General features: G+C 46.7%; 1 protein-coding gene across 1 annotated transcript in view; it reads left to right on the top strand.

The window, feature by feature from the left end:
* The first annotated feature begins 12,502 nt into the window (after nucleotides 1-12,502).
* Nucleotides 12,503-15,868, top strand: part of LOC119339205 (probable 2-oxoglutarate-dependent dioxygenase At3g50210) — a 62,191-nt gene continuing 58,825 nt past the window's right edge. Inside the window, exons 1-2 of the mRNA XM_037611344.1 lie at nucleotides 12,503-12,628; nucleotides 13,388-13,390. Of these exons, the coding sequence (XP_037467241.1) occupies nucleotides 12,503-12,628; nucleotides 13,388-13,390 (129 nt within the window). The remainder of the gene's footprint in view (nucleotides 12,629-13,387; nucleotides 13,391-15,868) is intronic.

The following is a 15,868-nucleotide window of genomic DNA, read 5'->3' as shown; positions in this document are numbered from 1 at the left end:
GGCGTCGGCGCGGCGTCCGGGCGGCGTCCGGGCGGCGAGGAGAGGGCGAGGGAGGGAGAGGGCGAGGGCGAGGGCGAGGGCAGCGGCGGCGGCGGCGGTGGATCGAGAGGGAGAGAACTGGCGAGGGGGATCGGGCGAAGGGGGATCGGGCGAAGGGGGGATCGGGCGAAGGGGGGCCACAATACTAATGGCGCACCTCACCGTGGTGCGCCATTAGCATGTCCATACTAATGGCGCACCTCACCGTGGTGCGCCATTAGTATTTTTTTTATTTCAACTCGAGCCAAAAGGTTATGTAGTACCAGAACCTATCTACGTCAAGCCCACTCTACTAGCTCGACTGGTCAGCAGCCAGTTCTCACACCAGGAGGTCCTAGGTTCGACTCCCAGGCTCCACAAATTTTTTTTTAGCATTTAAAAAGCTGTTTTTACTTATTTATGTTTAAATATGTTCAAACATGTTTAAATAATAACAGTAATATTTTTTTTATAAGACAGTAGCATTTAAAAAGCTGTTTGATACTAATTTTTTTTATAAGACGGTGCGCGGGGTGCGGGGGGTCGGCGGCGGCGGTTGAGTAGGGGAATCGAGGGTGCGGGGGGTCGGCGGCGGCGGCCGGTGGACTGGGGGGGGTGCTCGGCGGCGAGAGGGGCCGGATCTGGCGAGGTGGGATAGCGATCGAGATGGAGGGGGATCGAGATCGAGTGTCCATGAAATTTAAAAATATTCATGATAGTTCAAAAAGTACCCATGAAATACAATCGAGAAATGAAGGCTACGATTTAAATACAATCGATCTTAGCTAGCTATCTGTTCACAATCTTCTTGCCCTTCTTTTTCGCAAATGGAGTTCTTCTATGGAACGGACGTCCTTTAGGTAGGGTGGTCCTGCTTCTTCTTGTGGTGTATGCTGCTACTTCATCATCGTCGTCATGTTCGATCCTCGGGTCGCCGTACTTGTCGAAGTCTTGCTCATTGGCTACTCCATCCATTCCGATGATCTTCCTTTTGCCTCTCCTCACGACAACACGACTGGGCTTTGGCGGGTCGGTAATGAAGAAGCATTGGTCCACTTGGGAAGCCAGTACCCATGGCTCATTTTTCGCGGTGACGTTTGCGCCCGCGGTCTTGGATTTGGCTTCGGGTATAACCATGGTGGTGAAATACCGGTCTTCTTTTATGACGTTCTTGGCCCATCTGACACGGAACATCGAGACCTTCTCTCCAGCGTAGCTCAGCTCCCAGATCTCCTCGATCCTTCCGTAGTATCTGTCCTTGTCGTTACCGGTGTAGGATTCCATCGTTACCCCGGAGTTCTGATAACCATCGCTCTTCATGTCCTTGGCCTCGGTGTAGAATGTGTAGCCGTTGATATCGTACGCCTCATAGGTCATCAGGTTGTGCTCGGCGCCCTGTGACAAGGCGAATATGAGTTGTTCTTCCGCGGAAGAATCCTCATGTAAAGGGTACGACAGAAGCTTATGCTTGAACCAACGCGTGAAACATGAGTTGTGCTCTTTGAGTGTATCTCCGTCCGTCCTCTGTTGGCCTCGGTCATTGTACGTCTTTTTAATAAAGGTTTTGTGCTCTACCACCCAAGGATCGACCACGTCTATGTGTTGTAGCGCGACTAGGTTTGCTCTTTCAAAGTCGGCGAGTTGACCCTCGAAGTCGACATGCATTTCGCGGCGACCCTCACGGTGACCCCATCCAGCGAGCCTGCCGAGGTGCCTGTTGACGGGCAGACCAACGGGGTTCTCGATGCCTAGATAATTCGTGCAGTAGGAGATGCACTCTTCGGTCAGAAAGCCCCTGGCTATGCTTCCTTCTGGACGTGACATGTTGCGAACGTATCCTTTGATGACACCATTCATCCTTTCGAACGACATCATGCTGTGCAGGAACGTCGGCCCGAGTTGGATGATATCCTCCACTATATGGACCAGCAGATGCACCATAACGTCGAAGAATGCGGGCGGGAAGTACATCTCAAGCTCGCATAGTATCACCATGATCTCTTCCTGTAGCCTTCTGAGTTGCCTCACGCCAATCGACTTCCGAGAGATGACGTCGAAGAAGTTGCCTAGGCCAAATAGCGTTTCACGGACGTGCGCGTCCATGATCCCACGGATTGCAACTGGAAGTATCTGCGTCATCAGCACGTGACAGTCGTGAGACTTCATCCCGCTGAACTTCTGCTTCGCTGGGTCTAGGTATCTGCTTATCTTCCCCGCGTAACCGTAAGGAAGTTTTACTCCTAGGAGGCAGGTGAAAAACTGCTCGATCTCCTCCTGACTTAGAGTGAAGCACGCGGGAGGGTAGTCATTTCCGGTCTTCTTGGCCTTTTTGCCTTTGCGACGACTTTCTGTGTCCTGCTTCGCCTCATCATCATCATCATCATCATCATCATCATCATCATCATCATCATCATATATAGCGTGAAGCTCCTGCCTGATGCCCATTGATTTCAAGTCTGCCCTTGCTTTCGGCCCATCTTTGGTCCTCTCTGGCATGTTGAGCAGGGTACCAAGCAGACTCTCGCACACGTTCTTCGTGATATGCATGACATCAAGGCTGTGAGGCACATGGTGGATCTTCCAGTACGGCAAGTCCCAGAAAACAGACCTCGTTTTCCATACCTTCAGCAGCGGCTCTGGCGCCTTTCGCTTCTTTCCCGGCTCTGGCGCCTTTTGCTTCTTTCCCGGCAGTGGGCAGTCTTTCCAATTTTTCAACAGCTTGTCTATTTCCTCGCCGCTCCTCGTACACGGGCGTTTTCGGGGTTCGGTTTCACCATCGAACAGATCCTTGCGTTTCCTCCACAGGTCATCGTCGCGAAGCCACCTTCGATGTCCCATGAACACGGTTTTCGAAGACCCGGGATCTCTATCTAGCTGGCGATACGTTGTGTCATCCATGCACCTTACGCATCCAGAAAATCCGTGGACTACCTGCCCCGCAAGATATCCGTAACCGAGATAGTCGTGCACCGTCGTGAGCAGTGCGGCTCTCATAGGGAAATATTCTTTCTCTGCAGCGTCCCACGTATTGGCTGGCGTTTTCCACAGCGTGTCAAGCTCCTCTTTCAGCAGCCCCAGATACAGATTGATGTCGTTCCCTGGTTGTTTTGGCCCTTCAATTAGCATACTCATGTGAATGTACTTCCTCTTCATGCACAACCAGGGGGGAAGGTTGTACATCCACACAAACACAGGCCAGGTGCTATGTGTGCTTCTCTGGCTGCCAAACGGATTGACTCCATCGGTGCTCGCGCCCAGCACGATGTTCCTTGGATCGTTCCCAAATTCTGGGTATTCGAAGTTCAATGCTTGCCACTGGCTCGCATCCTTAGGGTGACTCAGCATCTTGTCTTTTTTATCTATCTCCGGATCATTTGTGTCATCTTCTCGCTTCTTCTCCTCCCTATCCGCGTGCCAACGCAGGAGCTTTGCTACCTTAGGATCCGCGAAATACCGCTGCAGACGAGGAGTGATCGGAAAGTACCACACCACTTTTCGAGGAGCTTTCTTCCTCTTCTTGTATCGAGTGACACCGCACACCGGACATATTGTAGACTCCGCGTGCTCGTCTCGATAAATGATGCAATTGTTCATGCACACATGGTATGTCACGTGCGGTAAATCCAGAGGACACACGATTTTCTTTGCCTCCTCCAAACTGGTCGGGCACTTGTTCCCCTTGGGAAGACGTTCGTGCCAGAATGACATGTTCTCATCGAAGCATGCGTCAGTCATTTTGTGTTTTACCTTCATCTCCAGAGCCATGAGCGTTACTTTCAGGCGGGTATCCTCGGGCCTGCATCCTTCATACAACGGAGTAACCGCGTCTAACTCAAGTTGATCCATCTTGGCTTTCTCTCGGGCGGCAGCTCTTGCGTTATCTGTCTGCTTGAGAAGCAGCTCTTGAATATGAGGGTCCTGCACCCAGCCCATCGATGGTCCAACGTCGTCTGCCCCGCCGGCATCATCATCATGTCCTGCATCTTCTACATGATGACTGTGTACAGCATCACCGTCGTGATCATCTCCTGGGGATTCTTCGTCTTCTCGCCCCCCCGAGCCGCGGTGGTTGTCTTGCTGCCCTTCCTCATTTCTTGCCCGGCCCCCATGAACGACTTCGTAGTCATCATCATCACCTTGCCACCGATAGCCATCCATGAAACCACGCAAGAGCAGGTGGTCCCGCACCTGCCCGGAATCCGGGTCCGCAATAAGGCTATTCAGCTTGCATCTTCGACACGGACATCTTATCTCCGTCTCGTTCTTTTGAAGCATCTCGGCCTTCGCGGACCTCAAAAACCTATTCATGATGCCTTCGGTCATCGTGCGGACCATGGTCGCCTGCGGGGTAGAGCAAAACGATATTTTAGAACCAAGAAAAAAATTTGGCATGACTTTCCCTAAAAATAGGACCAAAAAGAATGGTTAATGCCAAAATTCTCGCCGAAACGGAAATGAATCAACATTCCAGCAAAATATTGGCAACTATCGCATTTCAAATACCAGTACACCTCCAAACACAAACACATATGCAACACCACAAACATATGCAACACCACGAACATACATAGATCTAGCTAGGCCATAAAAAGTGCATGTGCACATTGTTTGTAGGGAGAACAACATAAATCTAGCTTCCCCCCTTACTTACCTAGCAAAACAAGGTAACTTAACCACTTAATTTGAATGAATCTATGGTGGAAATGAGGTGAAAATAGGAGGCACCCGAGACAAGGAGGAGGCGGTGGAGAGAATGAAGTGGGGAGAAAGTGAGTGTGGGAGGAGAGGCTGTCCAAAATATCTTGTTGCTGCCCACTTACTAATGGCGCACCAGCAACAAATGCGCCATTAGTAATCCAGGTTACTAATGGCGCACCCCCTGGCGGTGCGCCATTAGAACTTTTGCAAAAAAAGGAATAAAAGCAATAATAAAAAAATAACATTAGTGGCGCACCTCCTGGATGGTGCGCCATTACTAGTTACAACTAGTAATGGCGCACCACCAGGGGATGCGCCATTAGTATGTTTGGACAGGCGCACTAGTTCAAAAAAAAATTGGTACTAATGGCGCACCGTGGTCAGGGTGCGCCATTAGTAGTTTCAACACTAATGGCGCATCAGAGGGTGGTGCGCCATTAGTATATACTAATGGCGCACCACTTGTCTGGTGCGCCATTAGTGTCATTTCCATCTATAGCCCTTTTCCTAGTAGTGATATGGCACCATAAGCTGGGGTCACGTGGCTACGAGGTGGCCCGGCCTAAGTGGGATCTCTCTGAGCAACATATGAGGGATGCAGGGGTCACTCCAGTTACATTGAGCTTCCCTCCCATGGTCAGGACTTGGTTCTATGCACATGGGGGCTCGTTGGACCCAAACACAAGCGAGCTTTTGGAGCGGGAAAGTCTTAAAGACTCCACCGACAATATACTTGTTGTAATAGAAGAGGCACTCACGGGGGTGTTCACGCCCAATAGAGAGAGCGACAATCTTATGCGCACCCTCAAGAACCCTGAACACCCGGGAAGAACACGAGGCATGGGCGTTGTTCTGTGGTATGAGGGGTTTAAGGACTAGAACACCGACTAGAGAAGTCGTGCGAGAAAGAAGATGGCGGAGGAGAAGAAGAGGAAGCTGGAGGAGGAGGAGAGGAAGCAAGAAGCAGACTGCCTTAAAGGCCTAGAATCATCATAAGCGGTGTTGGCACTCACTTTCTAGCGGCATCAGCAGCAGATCGACGAAATTAGCCAGGGAAGGGGGTCTCAGCAGCGGCAGGAGCTAGCGAATGCAGCATTGGATAGCACCATCCCATCCATGCGGACAAGCAGCGTGGGTTCCGCCCCAGGCGATGAGGCACAGCTGGATAGATACCCTGTGGATGAGATCATGGATAACACTAATTGTGAGCTACGGTTCAAAATGAAGAACATATCCATGAAGGTGGCAGATGGTGTATCTTATATAAATCCCCCTGATGCAACCTTCCATTGCAATCCGATTCCAGCAGGCTATGCTCGTGTCACGGTTGATGAAGTGGTGGCACAATATTTGGGGCTAGAGCTTGACATTCCTAGAGGTGACGACGAGCGCACACTGGGACAGGCCATTCATCGTATCATTCTATGGCGAAAGGATTGCATCGTCTTTCCAAGGCCACCGACACCGCGTCCACCGGTTCCTCCACCAAGTCCACCACCACGCCAGGAGTCGACTCCAACTCCTCCAAGTCAGCCACCGCCTCTGCAGACTCCTGCTCCTCCAAGTTAGCCAACGAGTGAGCGCACTCCAGCTCCTCCAAGTCCAGAAGTGTCGTGTGAGCCCACTCCTCCTCCAAGTTCGGCACCGCCACGTGAGCCCACTCCTTCTCCTCCAAGTCTGACACTATGTTAGCCCAGCCCCCCTCCTCCAAGTCATCAGGCATCGTGTCAGCCATCTCTGCTGCCTAAGCAACAACGAAAGGGAGCCGCCGCAGCTCCGGCGGCAAGCGGTACAAGTACAGGAGGCAAGAGATTCCAATATGGTCCAAGCAGCCTCAAGCCTCTTCCTCGTCGTCCTTATAACCTGACTGATGAGGAAAACGAAGCTGAAGTGTGAGCCCAACTGGATGCCCATTTTGGACCGAAGCCGCCACCGCCACCAAAGGAGATTGTACCTAACCATATCATTGAGCACTTCATTCGTATGGCTAATGAAACAGCTCCCCCGCATGTTGACTCTGACTATGAGCGCCAAATCAAGAAGTCATTTCAAGCACAGAAAAATGATTCGAGCTCAAGCTCAAGCCAAGGAGCTGCGAAAAAGAGCGGGAAAATTGTTCCCCAGCTGGGAGAACAGGCGGTGCAATCGATCCCCCTGCTCATTGTACCACATGTGAGTACCGGCGCCTATCTATCGGTAATAACCGACGCTCGTAGAAGGATGGCTGAAGAGGCCGGTGTCACTGTGGAACAACTCCTAGAGCTCGAGCCCATACCATTGATTACAGAGGAGGAAGTAAAACAGAAATATTCACACGACCAACCTTTGGTCAAGCCTGAGGAGGTCAAGAAGCTCTCAACCAGAATGTATCAATTGCATCAATGGTACATGAATCAAACCAAGACTACCGATCGAGAGCCCCTCATGGTGAAAACCAAGGAAGAGTATTACTATCATCGAATGGAATTGTATGTCGAGTTTACAGAAGTGTTTCAGTTATTCAATCAAGATGCACTCGACAAATCCCTCGTCAGTTGCTATTGTCTGTAAGTGATTTCTTTTTGTAATTTAATAATTAAGTCTCTAGCTAGCTCTAGTGCTCGTTGATCATTACATTTAACTATCCTCACTATATTCCTTTATCTGGTATTATGCAAAATGAAGATGTATGAAATTAAAAAAAGCCGGACGCTATGGCATTGGGTTCATTGACCAAAATACCATTAATCAAGAGACATGGTAATAGGAATTCTATCGAAACAAAACAGAGAAAAGCTTGCTAGAGTTCTTAAAGCGCCTAAATGCTTGTCCAGATATACTACTTCCTTACAACTTTGGGTGAGTCACACTGTCTTGTACTACAAATTTTGGTTCTGCTTACTAACTAGATGTTAATAAGTGTATAGGGGGTTTACGGTAGTTGATGAGTTATATATACACATGCCCGCTTAATTATACATGCAAACATGTGCGCATGCAGTTTCCACTGGATCTTGTTAATCATTAAAGTTGATGAGGAAACAGTTGAAGTACTCGACTCACTACTGAAAAAAGATACTGACTACGCAATTGTGAAGAGGATGGTCGACAGGTAATTTCAATCATTATCGAACTATATGTCGGCCTCTTTAAGTTCATCATTTCCTGATATCAACTAATTAATAACTCCTTTATTCATTTTCTTTGTCGGCGGGCAGGGCTTGGGAATAGTTCATCAAACAGGTTGATGGCGAATGGAAACAAAAGCTTCACTGGTATCGACCCAAGGTAATTAATTAAGTAGTACTACCTAGCTAGCTAACATCTCTTTAATTCTAGCTTCAATACTATTAATTAGCATGCTTGATTAATTATTATCTGATTGAATTCTATTCAATTAAAGGACCTAAAGCATGCGCCAGGAAATGATTTATATGCATACTACATTTGTGAGAACATTTGCAGGATGACGTGCGAAAGCAGCAAACCTAACAGAGACCAATTGGCACGTTTGCTAGAACACTATTCACAACGTTTACGTCATTATCTAATATATACACACACAACTAATACATACATATTGATCTCCTTCTTTAAAGATGAAGAACATGCGGGATCAGCTCCTACCAGCCAATCGCGTACGAGCGATTCAAGAGGAAATAGCAAGATTTTTGCTCGATCAGGTCATAGATCCCAAAAGAGAATTCTATTACCCGCTACCGAAGTAATGCCTCCATGTAATGACCTGCATGCAAATTGTAGGAGAAATTGTATATACCAACTTGTATATATATAGGAATCCTCTTTCGTACTCCCTGTTTCATCGCAAAGTGCAATTTAAAAAGTCTACAGATGTGCACGTTATATACTTCATGTTTTGCTCAGATGATTAGGTAGTTTCATTGCAAAGTGCAATTTAAAAAGTCTAAATATGTGATTTACACTTCTTGATATGCTGCCCCGATTGACTTGAAATAACAATCCCGAAATGAATTTGCAAACCATGAGTTCCGCAAAATTTTCATATAACATGACACATCAAAATTCCACAAAAGGCTTACTTGAATTAGATGGATATAAAAAATAAGGACATATGAAAATTTATAACAACGAATCTTGTGGTTTATGTGAGTCATCAGTCCATCAAACACAATAATTTGGCATCTCATATCATGATGGTGCACAAAAAATAAAACACATGAATTTGTGAGGAATGAAGAGACATGGAAAGTGCATTGGACTTTGAAAGCCAAAATGGAACGAGATATGAGATCATCATACTAAGATTCAATTTGTATGAAACCAATGGCTGATCAATGTGTAATTTTACTCTAGTAGTTTTGCATCTGAGATGAAAGGGGTAACTTCATTTCGCACACAGAAACTCAAGCAACTTGCACATACTCCCTCCGTTTCTAAACATAAGCCCTTTTAGAGATTTTAACACGGAGTACATGCGGATGTATATAGACATATTTTAGAGTGTAGATTCACTCATTTTGCACTGTATGTAGTCCATATTGAAATCTCTAAAAGGTCTTATCTTTAGGAACGGAGGGAGTACATTATTGCTCCTTTATTTTTACATTTTTGGATGAATTTTCATTTTACATTTTCAGTTTATTTCATTTTACTTTTATTGTCCCGAGGGTATCTTTTATTTTTGAGACAATCCTGAGTCCCTGAGGGTATCTAATGAGCCAGATGGCAATGACAACAGCCCATGGGCTCGTCCGTCTAATGAAGTAGTAGTGAAAGCGAAGATGTGGAAGCGCGACCTAGGCATCCTCCTCCTTGCAGCATTTGTCGTCTTCTTCTCGTTCCAAGTCAACCCACTGATCTCCTCGATTCTCCTTCAATTCTGGCCGCGATCCTCCTAGCTGAGACATTCCTCCAACTGTGAGGGCCGGCCGAGCAGCACGAGGGCGACCTATCCTTCTGCGAGACCTGGTATCACCTATCGGACGACACTACAAGCACAAGGCCAACCGCCTCCTGTCGCTGCTCGTGGTGGACCTCAACGGTGACCGCAGGCCCGAGGGCCATGGTCCTCCTCCCCATGCATGACGCTAAGATCTAGGTCCTCTAGCCGCCCCGCCTTCTACAAATGTCATTTCACGATAAATTTTTTGCAAGAGTTGAAACTTTTGTCAATGTTTGTCACTAAAATGGTCAGAATTTTTAGAAGTGTTTTTCTCTTTTTCTTTCAAATTTACTGTTCACCCGAGCTCATATGAGCTCGAGCTAAGAAACTCCATGTCTCGTATGTAGTCCGTATTGAAAGGGTGGGGCATTTTGGAGGATGAGCTATCTGGCTCTCGTAATCTCGTCCAACCATTTTGATGATATGATGTGTACATAGGTTCCATTGGCTTTTTTCTCTCGAATATGCGTAGCATGCGTATCTTGTATTAAAGAGAGAAAAGGGTACAAGAACCCTCCACCGAGGGTGTTACAACACACCCACGCCATCGTACATCATTCTAGCCCTACGTCTCGCCCGTAACCCACATGTGAATCCGCCCAAAAAAGGACTCCATGTCCGTCCTAATGAGGCCCGCCATCTTCCAGCCTCTACCCTCGGTAAGGCACCTACCAACTAGCCTATTGAGCGAAGGGGAATCTCCGTCGAACACGATCCCATTGCGGTGCTTCCACAGCTCCCAAAGAGCAAGTACGATTATGGTTCGCACGTCTTTATCTGACATGCCCTCTATGTTCTTTTTAAGCAACCACTCCGATAGCGTGTCATGTGGTCCTGGAGTCCACCCCGGCTTGCCCAATGCCGTGCAAATCTAAAACTAGAAAGCCTTGGAGAAAGCACAGTGCAACATGATATGGTTCATCATTTCCCCCTCCTGGTCGCAAAGCGGGCAAGCATCTTGGTGTGGCATCCCCCTTCTAGCCAAGCGGTCGGAGGTCAAACAACGGTTGCAAACAACAAGCCACAGGAAGAAACGAAACTGCAGGGGTGCCCGCTTCTTCCATGTCGCCATTGCTGTCGGGGCCACCTCCCTGCCCATGACCTTTGCAGCATACACTGAGCGGGAAGAATAACTCCCATTGCGCTCCCATGCCCAGGTAACCACATCCGGCACTCCCTCCCGGAGTTGCACTGCGCCGACCCTTGTCCACAGCTCCATGAACTCCCCAAGTGTTGGCCCATCCATGTCGGGGTCAACCTCCTATGCCCATGAACCACTAGTTATCGCCTCGTTGACTGAAGCAGATTGCGAGTGCGGTTGGGGATTCGGGAATGAATGTTGGGGGTGATATCCTCAATTCTATAGCTGTCGATCCATCGATCCTCCCAAAACAAAGCACCGCGGCCATCTCCGATTGTTGTGTGCATCGCCGCATTGCATAGCTGCCTAGCCGCTTTCGGAATTGGTAGCGTGAACTCATTCCACGACCTTGAGTCATAGGTCCTAGCCAGCCACGGCCACCTGGCCTGCATTATCGTGTTCATCCACCTGATATCTGGCACACCAAGGCCCCCAGCCCACCTAGGGGCGCAGATCGCGGGCCATGCCACCGCACAATTGCCTCCTTTTGCCTCAGCTTTACCGCACCATAGGAAGCCACGTAGGATTTTGTTGATAGCGTTGATCGTTTTGGCGGGAAGCTCGAAAGCCAGCATCGTATGGATTGGCTTTGCCGACAGAACTGTCTTGACAAGGAGAAGCCGGCCGCTCTTCGAAAGAGCTAATGCTCGCCATGCTGGTAGGCTTGCCGCGATGAGAACCACTAGTCCTTGAAGCTGCACCACTGATTGCTGGCGGATGGTCAGCGGGAGGCCTAAATATTTGATCGGGAACCGTCCAAGGGAGCATCAAAGGATGCTAGTGACCATGATCATCTGATCCTGCATGCATCTGATCGGGAGTGCCGTGCTCTTCGTCAGGTTGACGCGAAGGCCCGAGGCGACAACAAATATGTCCAGGATCAGAAAGCATGCCTGCAAGTCCATCCGGTGGGGTTTAGGGAAGCACATGACATCATCTGCAAAGATGGAGACCCTAGTCCGCAGGCCTGTTGGTGCCAATGGTGCGAGCAAGTGCAGCTCCGATGCTCGCTGAAAGAGGCGATATAGTGGCTCCATGACTATGAGGAAAAGCATGGGCGATATCGGGTTGCCTTGCCTTAGACAAGACTTGTTGTATATAGGCCTACCCGGCACCCCATTCACCATGATCCGCGTGTAAGAAGTAGCGAGGAGTCCACAGATCCATCCTATCCATCTTTGGACAAAGCCCACAGAATCGAAGGCCTTCGAGATGTCAAGCTTCAAGAGCACCGTGTGGTCCCGCAGAGCATGGAGTCGTCGGGTAAATTTGAGGCCCAAATTTGGGTCTAAAATGGGTCCATGCGAATGCAAAGCAGACACGTTTTTGGAATAAGTCCATGCGTTGTCCAATGTTTTGTCGATGGCGATCCAAACAGATGTACACAGATGAAATGGGTCATCCGGTTGGAGGTGTCGCTGAATGAAGCGCGACGCCATTTGTAACTTTTCGACTGTGCAGGAAGCGATCGAGCAAGTCACAGTCGTAGGCACGCGGAGTACGCTTGCTCGACTAAAAATGCTTGGTCGGTGTCTGGACTCATCAACGTCAAGCATAGGCCCCATCATTATCCCCTTCGCCGTATCACCGTGAAGAAGCGGCGCCTGTCAATCTATCTCTGAGATATATTCTCTTCTCCTTCCATTCCAAAATAGATGACTCAACTTTGTACTAAATTTAGTACAAATTTAGTATAAAGTTGGGTCATCTATTTTGGAACGGAGGGAGTACATACACTTTGCATGCATTATTCAGATATCAGCGCGCTTGTGGAAAAGGTCGGTGAACCGGGCATGGGCGGTGATGGGGAACTGCTAGACGTCGTCCGTGAGCTCGACCGCGCCTGCAAGGATGCCGGCTTCTTCTACGTGCTAACTACCTGCTCGCACTTGAGTCTTGTGTAAAAGTAAAGGACGTGGCTAGGGAGTGGCCGGGTGCTCCCTAGTATTCCCTGGCAGCCAGCCATAAAAGGAATGTTTTGGTCCCCACCTAGCGAAAATGGAAACCCACTGGTCCAGCACTGTATTATGCGAATTGCATGCCCATGCCCATGCTCCATGTAACCCAACTCCACCTAGTCCCGCCCCCACGTGACTCCCAGCCATTCCCTTCTCCTGAGCAAACCCACCCATGAATCCCCATCTTCTTCTCCCCCAAGCTATGAAAAAAGAGGTGTTCCTCCTTCCCCAGATCTACAGACCTCGGTTCACCCTGCAATGGCGGCATAGGGGGGTTGTCAGTCAAAGGAAATTGACAACAACTGAAAGAAATACTAAGCAAGGACACACAGGGAGATCAGGTTTTCCCAGCTCTTCCATTTAATTTGCCAAAGTATCTACTCCTGTCCTTGTTCACTCTTCCTGGAATTTTTGGATTATTTTGTTCAGTTTTATACAAAAGACTACATATTCTCATCTAAATAGTGCTACAACTTCTTTTTCATGAGTGCTAGTAAAAAAAAGAGATCTACTGTGTTTAGTTTTATCCCAAAAATTGCTAGGATTTAGGAACAGATCTTTGAGCAAATTCTGTTGATTTTGAGAGCAAATTGTGAGGTTATTTCAAGCAACGAAAGTTTTTGATTGACAAACAGGGCTAGGATAGCTTTGTTTCATGAAACTTTTTAGGTGGTCTGCAACATTAGTGAAACTCCTTGTTCCGAGCAACTACTTTACTTACTTTAGACAAAAGTTATGTTCCTTTTAAGCAAATGCTACAGTTTTTAAGGCAAAAAGAACTCTGTTGGTTTCAAGAAGATAAACAGTAGCTACTATTGATCTACTGTGGTTATTTTTATCCCAAAAATTGCTAGGATTTGGGAATAGATCTTTGAGCAAATTCTGTTGATTTTGAGAGCAAATTGTGAGGATATTTCAAGCAACGAAAACTGTGATTGACAAACAGGGCTAGGATAGCTGTGTTTCATGAAACTTTTTAGGTGGTTTGGAACATTAGTGAAACCCCTTGTTCTGAGCAACTACTTTACTTACTTTAGGCAAAAGCTATGTTCCTTTTAAGCAAATGCTACAATTTTTTAGGCAAAAGGGAACTTTGTTGGTTTCAAGAAGATAAACTGCTGCTACTATTATCAACTAAACATGCTGGGGAGATATTAAAACCCTGCTTATTGGGATGCTTATTTCAAGCAACTACTGTTGGTTATCTGAAGCAACTAACATGATAATTTCAAAAAAATAACTAACATGATTGTTGTCAACTACTATACTTAAAGCAACACTGTTTTGAGCATCAACTGAATATCCTAAGCAACTCGTACGTGATATTGCATATTACTACAAAAGGAAAAAAATGAATGAATAAAAAACCTGCCCAGTAGCAAACATTACCATCAAGGGAAATGGTTGAACACTGTTTCCTACTTTAAACATGGACATCTTATGAATAGTAGGATGCTCCAGTTGCATTCTGAAAAAAATGTTAGTTTGGAATGACCATACTAATTGCCTAAAAATGATTCTGCAAAGAAGGATGATATGGAAACATAAAGACAAAAGGAAATAGCAAATGAAAACGGTCTTGTGCATAGAAGATAATGTTCTATTCCTCCCAATACAAAGCAACTAAAAATAAAAGTTATTTGAACACAAAGAGTGCATCATCCTTGACAACTCCTAAAAAATCGAACATATAACAATATACTCTCGATATCAGTCTTGTTGACACAAGTTTCCCAAAAGCTAAAAAGATGCACTTCAAAGAAGAAATAATCTTTTCCATGCGCCTTGCTTCACCAAAACCTTGAATCAGATGGCGAACTTACATCACTGAAAAAATACATATGTTGTAAGAAACTACTGTTGATATACCCCAGAAGAAAGAAAACATGTGTAGAGAAAGAGCGACTTGTGTTTGGTTTTTCATGCATGTATGCTTACTGTATTTTGTAGCAACGCTCTTGTAAAAAAGAAACTTGTGTCAAGCTAAATATTATCTCTTAGTAAATTTCTTGCCTACACTCTGTGTGTTGGATGCTTACCTGATTCACCTAACCTGCTTCGTTAACTTGGTGTCAAAAAAATGTGCAGGGTGAAGATGATTGACCTAAATGAGTTGCCAGCAGAAATTGACCCTCAATTGCAAATTCCTGACAGTAGTAATCTTGGAGATCATGTATTATGCACACAACACAGTAACCCCCATGGTGGTGCTGAGTCTCCTAATGCTATGCTTACACAAAATGTTGCAACACCTATGACAGGCACAGTGGACAGGGCTGGGCACTCCATTGATGTTGGGGGAACTGCAAGAGGTGCAACTGTCCCTGGAGAAGAAGCAACAGATACGGATGCGCACACCCTTGATGTCACATCGGCTGCAGATGAAACTGGGGGACTATTGGAAATGGTTTGGCAGGCTTGGAAGGTGAAAACGATGACGAAGATTGGTCACAGCCTAAGGAGCCATATGTTGGTATGAGGTTTGATACTGTGGAAGGCGCCAAAGAACACTACCACGCATATGCTTTGCAACTTGGGTTTTTTATCATGAAGAACACTTCGAGGAAGTCTGTTAAAACTACTGAGCTGATAAAGCAGCAATTTGTGTGAAATAAGTTTCAGAAAACTAAAGTTGATGATGGAGGAGCAGAAAGAATTCCTGCCATAGACAATATTGTAGAACAAGGTGAAAATATTGATGGAGAGGATGAAATTGTCTTTCTTAATGATGAAGGCAAACTAAAAAACAAAACCAAGAAGCGGAAGCGGGATACAATAGTGGAAATAGGTTGCAAAGCCAAGATGGTGGTGAAGTTATTAGATAGCCGCTGGGAGGTCATTTACTTTGTTGCTGAGCACAACCACCCGTTGGTTGACAAACTATCTTTGACTAAGTACCTGAGATCACACCAAGGGATCCCACCAGAAGAAAGGGCTTTCCTCACACATCTCCATAATTGCAACTTGACTATAGGTTTGGTTCCCTCCTAAACTATGACTAGGAAAAATCCTGAACTATTCTTGGATTGCTGTGTTAGTTGGTCATACCTTATGCAAGTACTTCCTGGTCTTCTCTTGAATGTGCAAAATTAACTTTGTTCCAAAGACTGACCTTGGTTTCAGATGCTCAGACCCCACCTTGGCTTATTA

This window comes from Triticum dicoccoides, chromosome 7B (assembly GCF_002162155.2).
Source record: "Triticum dicoccoides isolate Atlit2015 ecotype Zavitan chromosome 7B, WEW_v2.0, whole genome shotgun sequence".
NCBI lineage: Eukaryota > Viridiplantae > Streptophyta > Magnoliopsida > Poales > Poaceae > Triticum > Triticum dicoccoides.
This window is presented reverse-complemented; position numbering and strand designations above follow the sequence as displayed.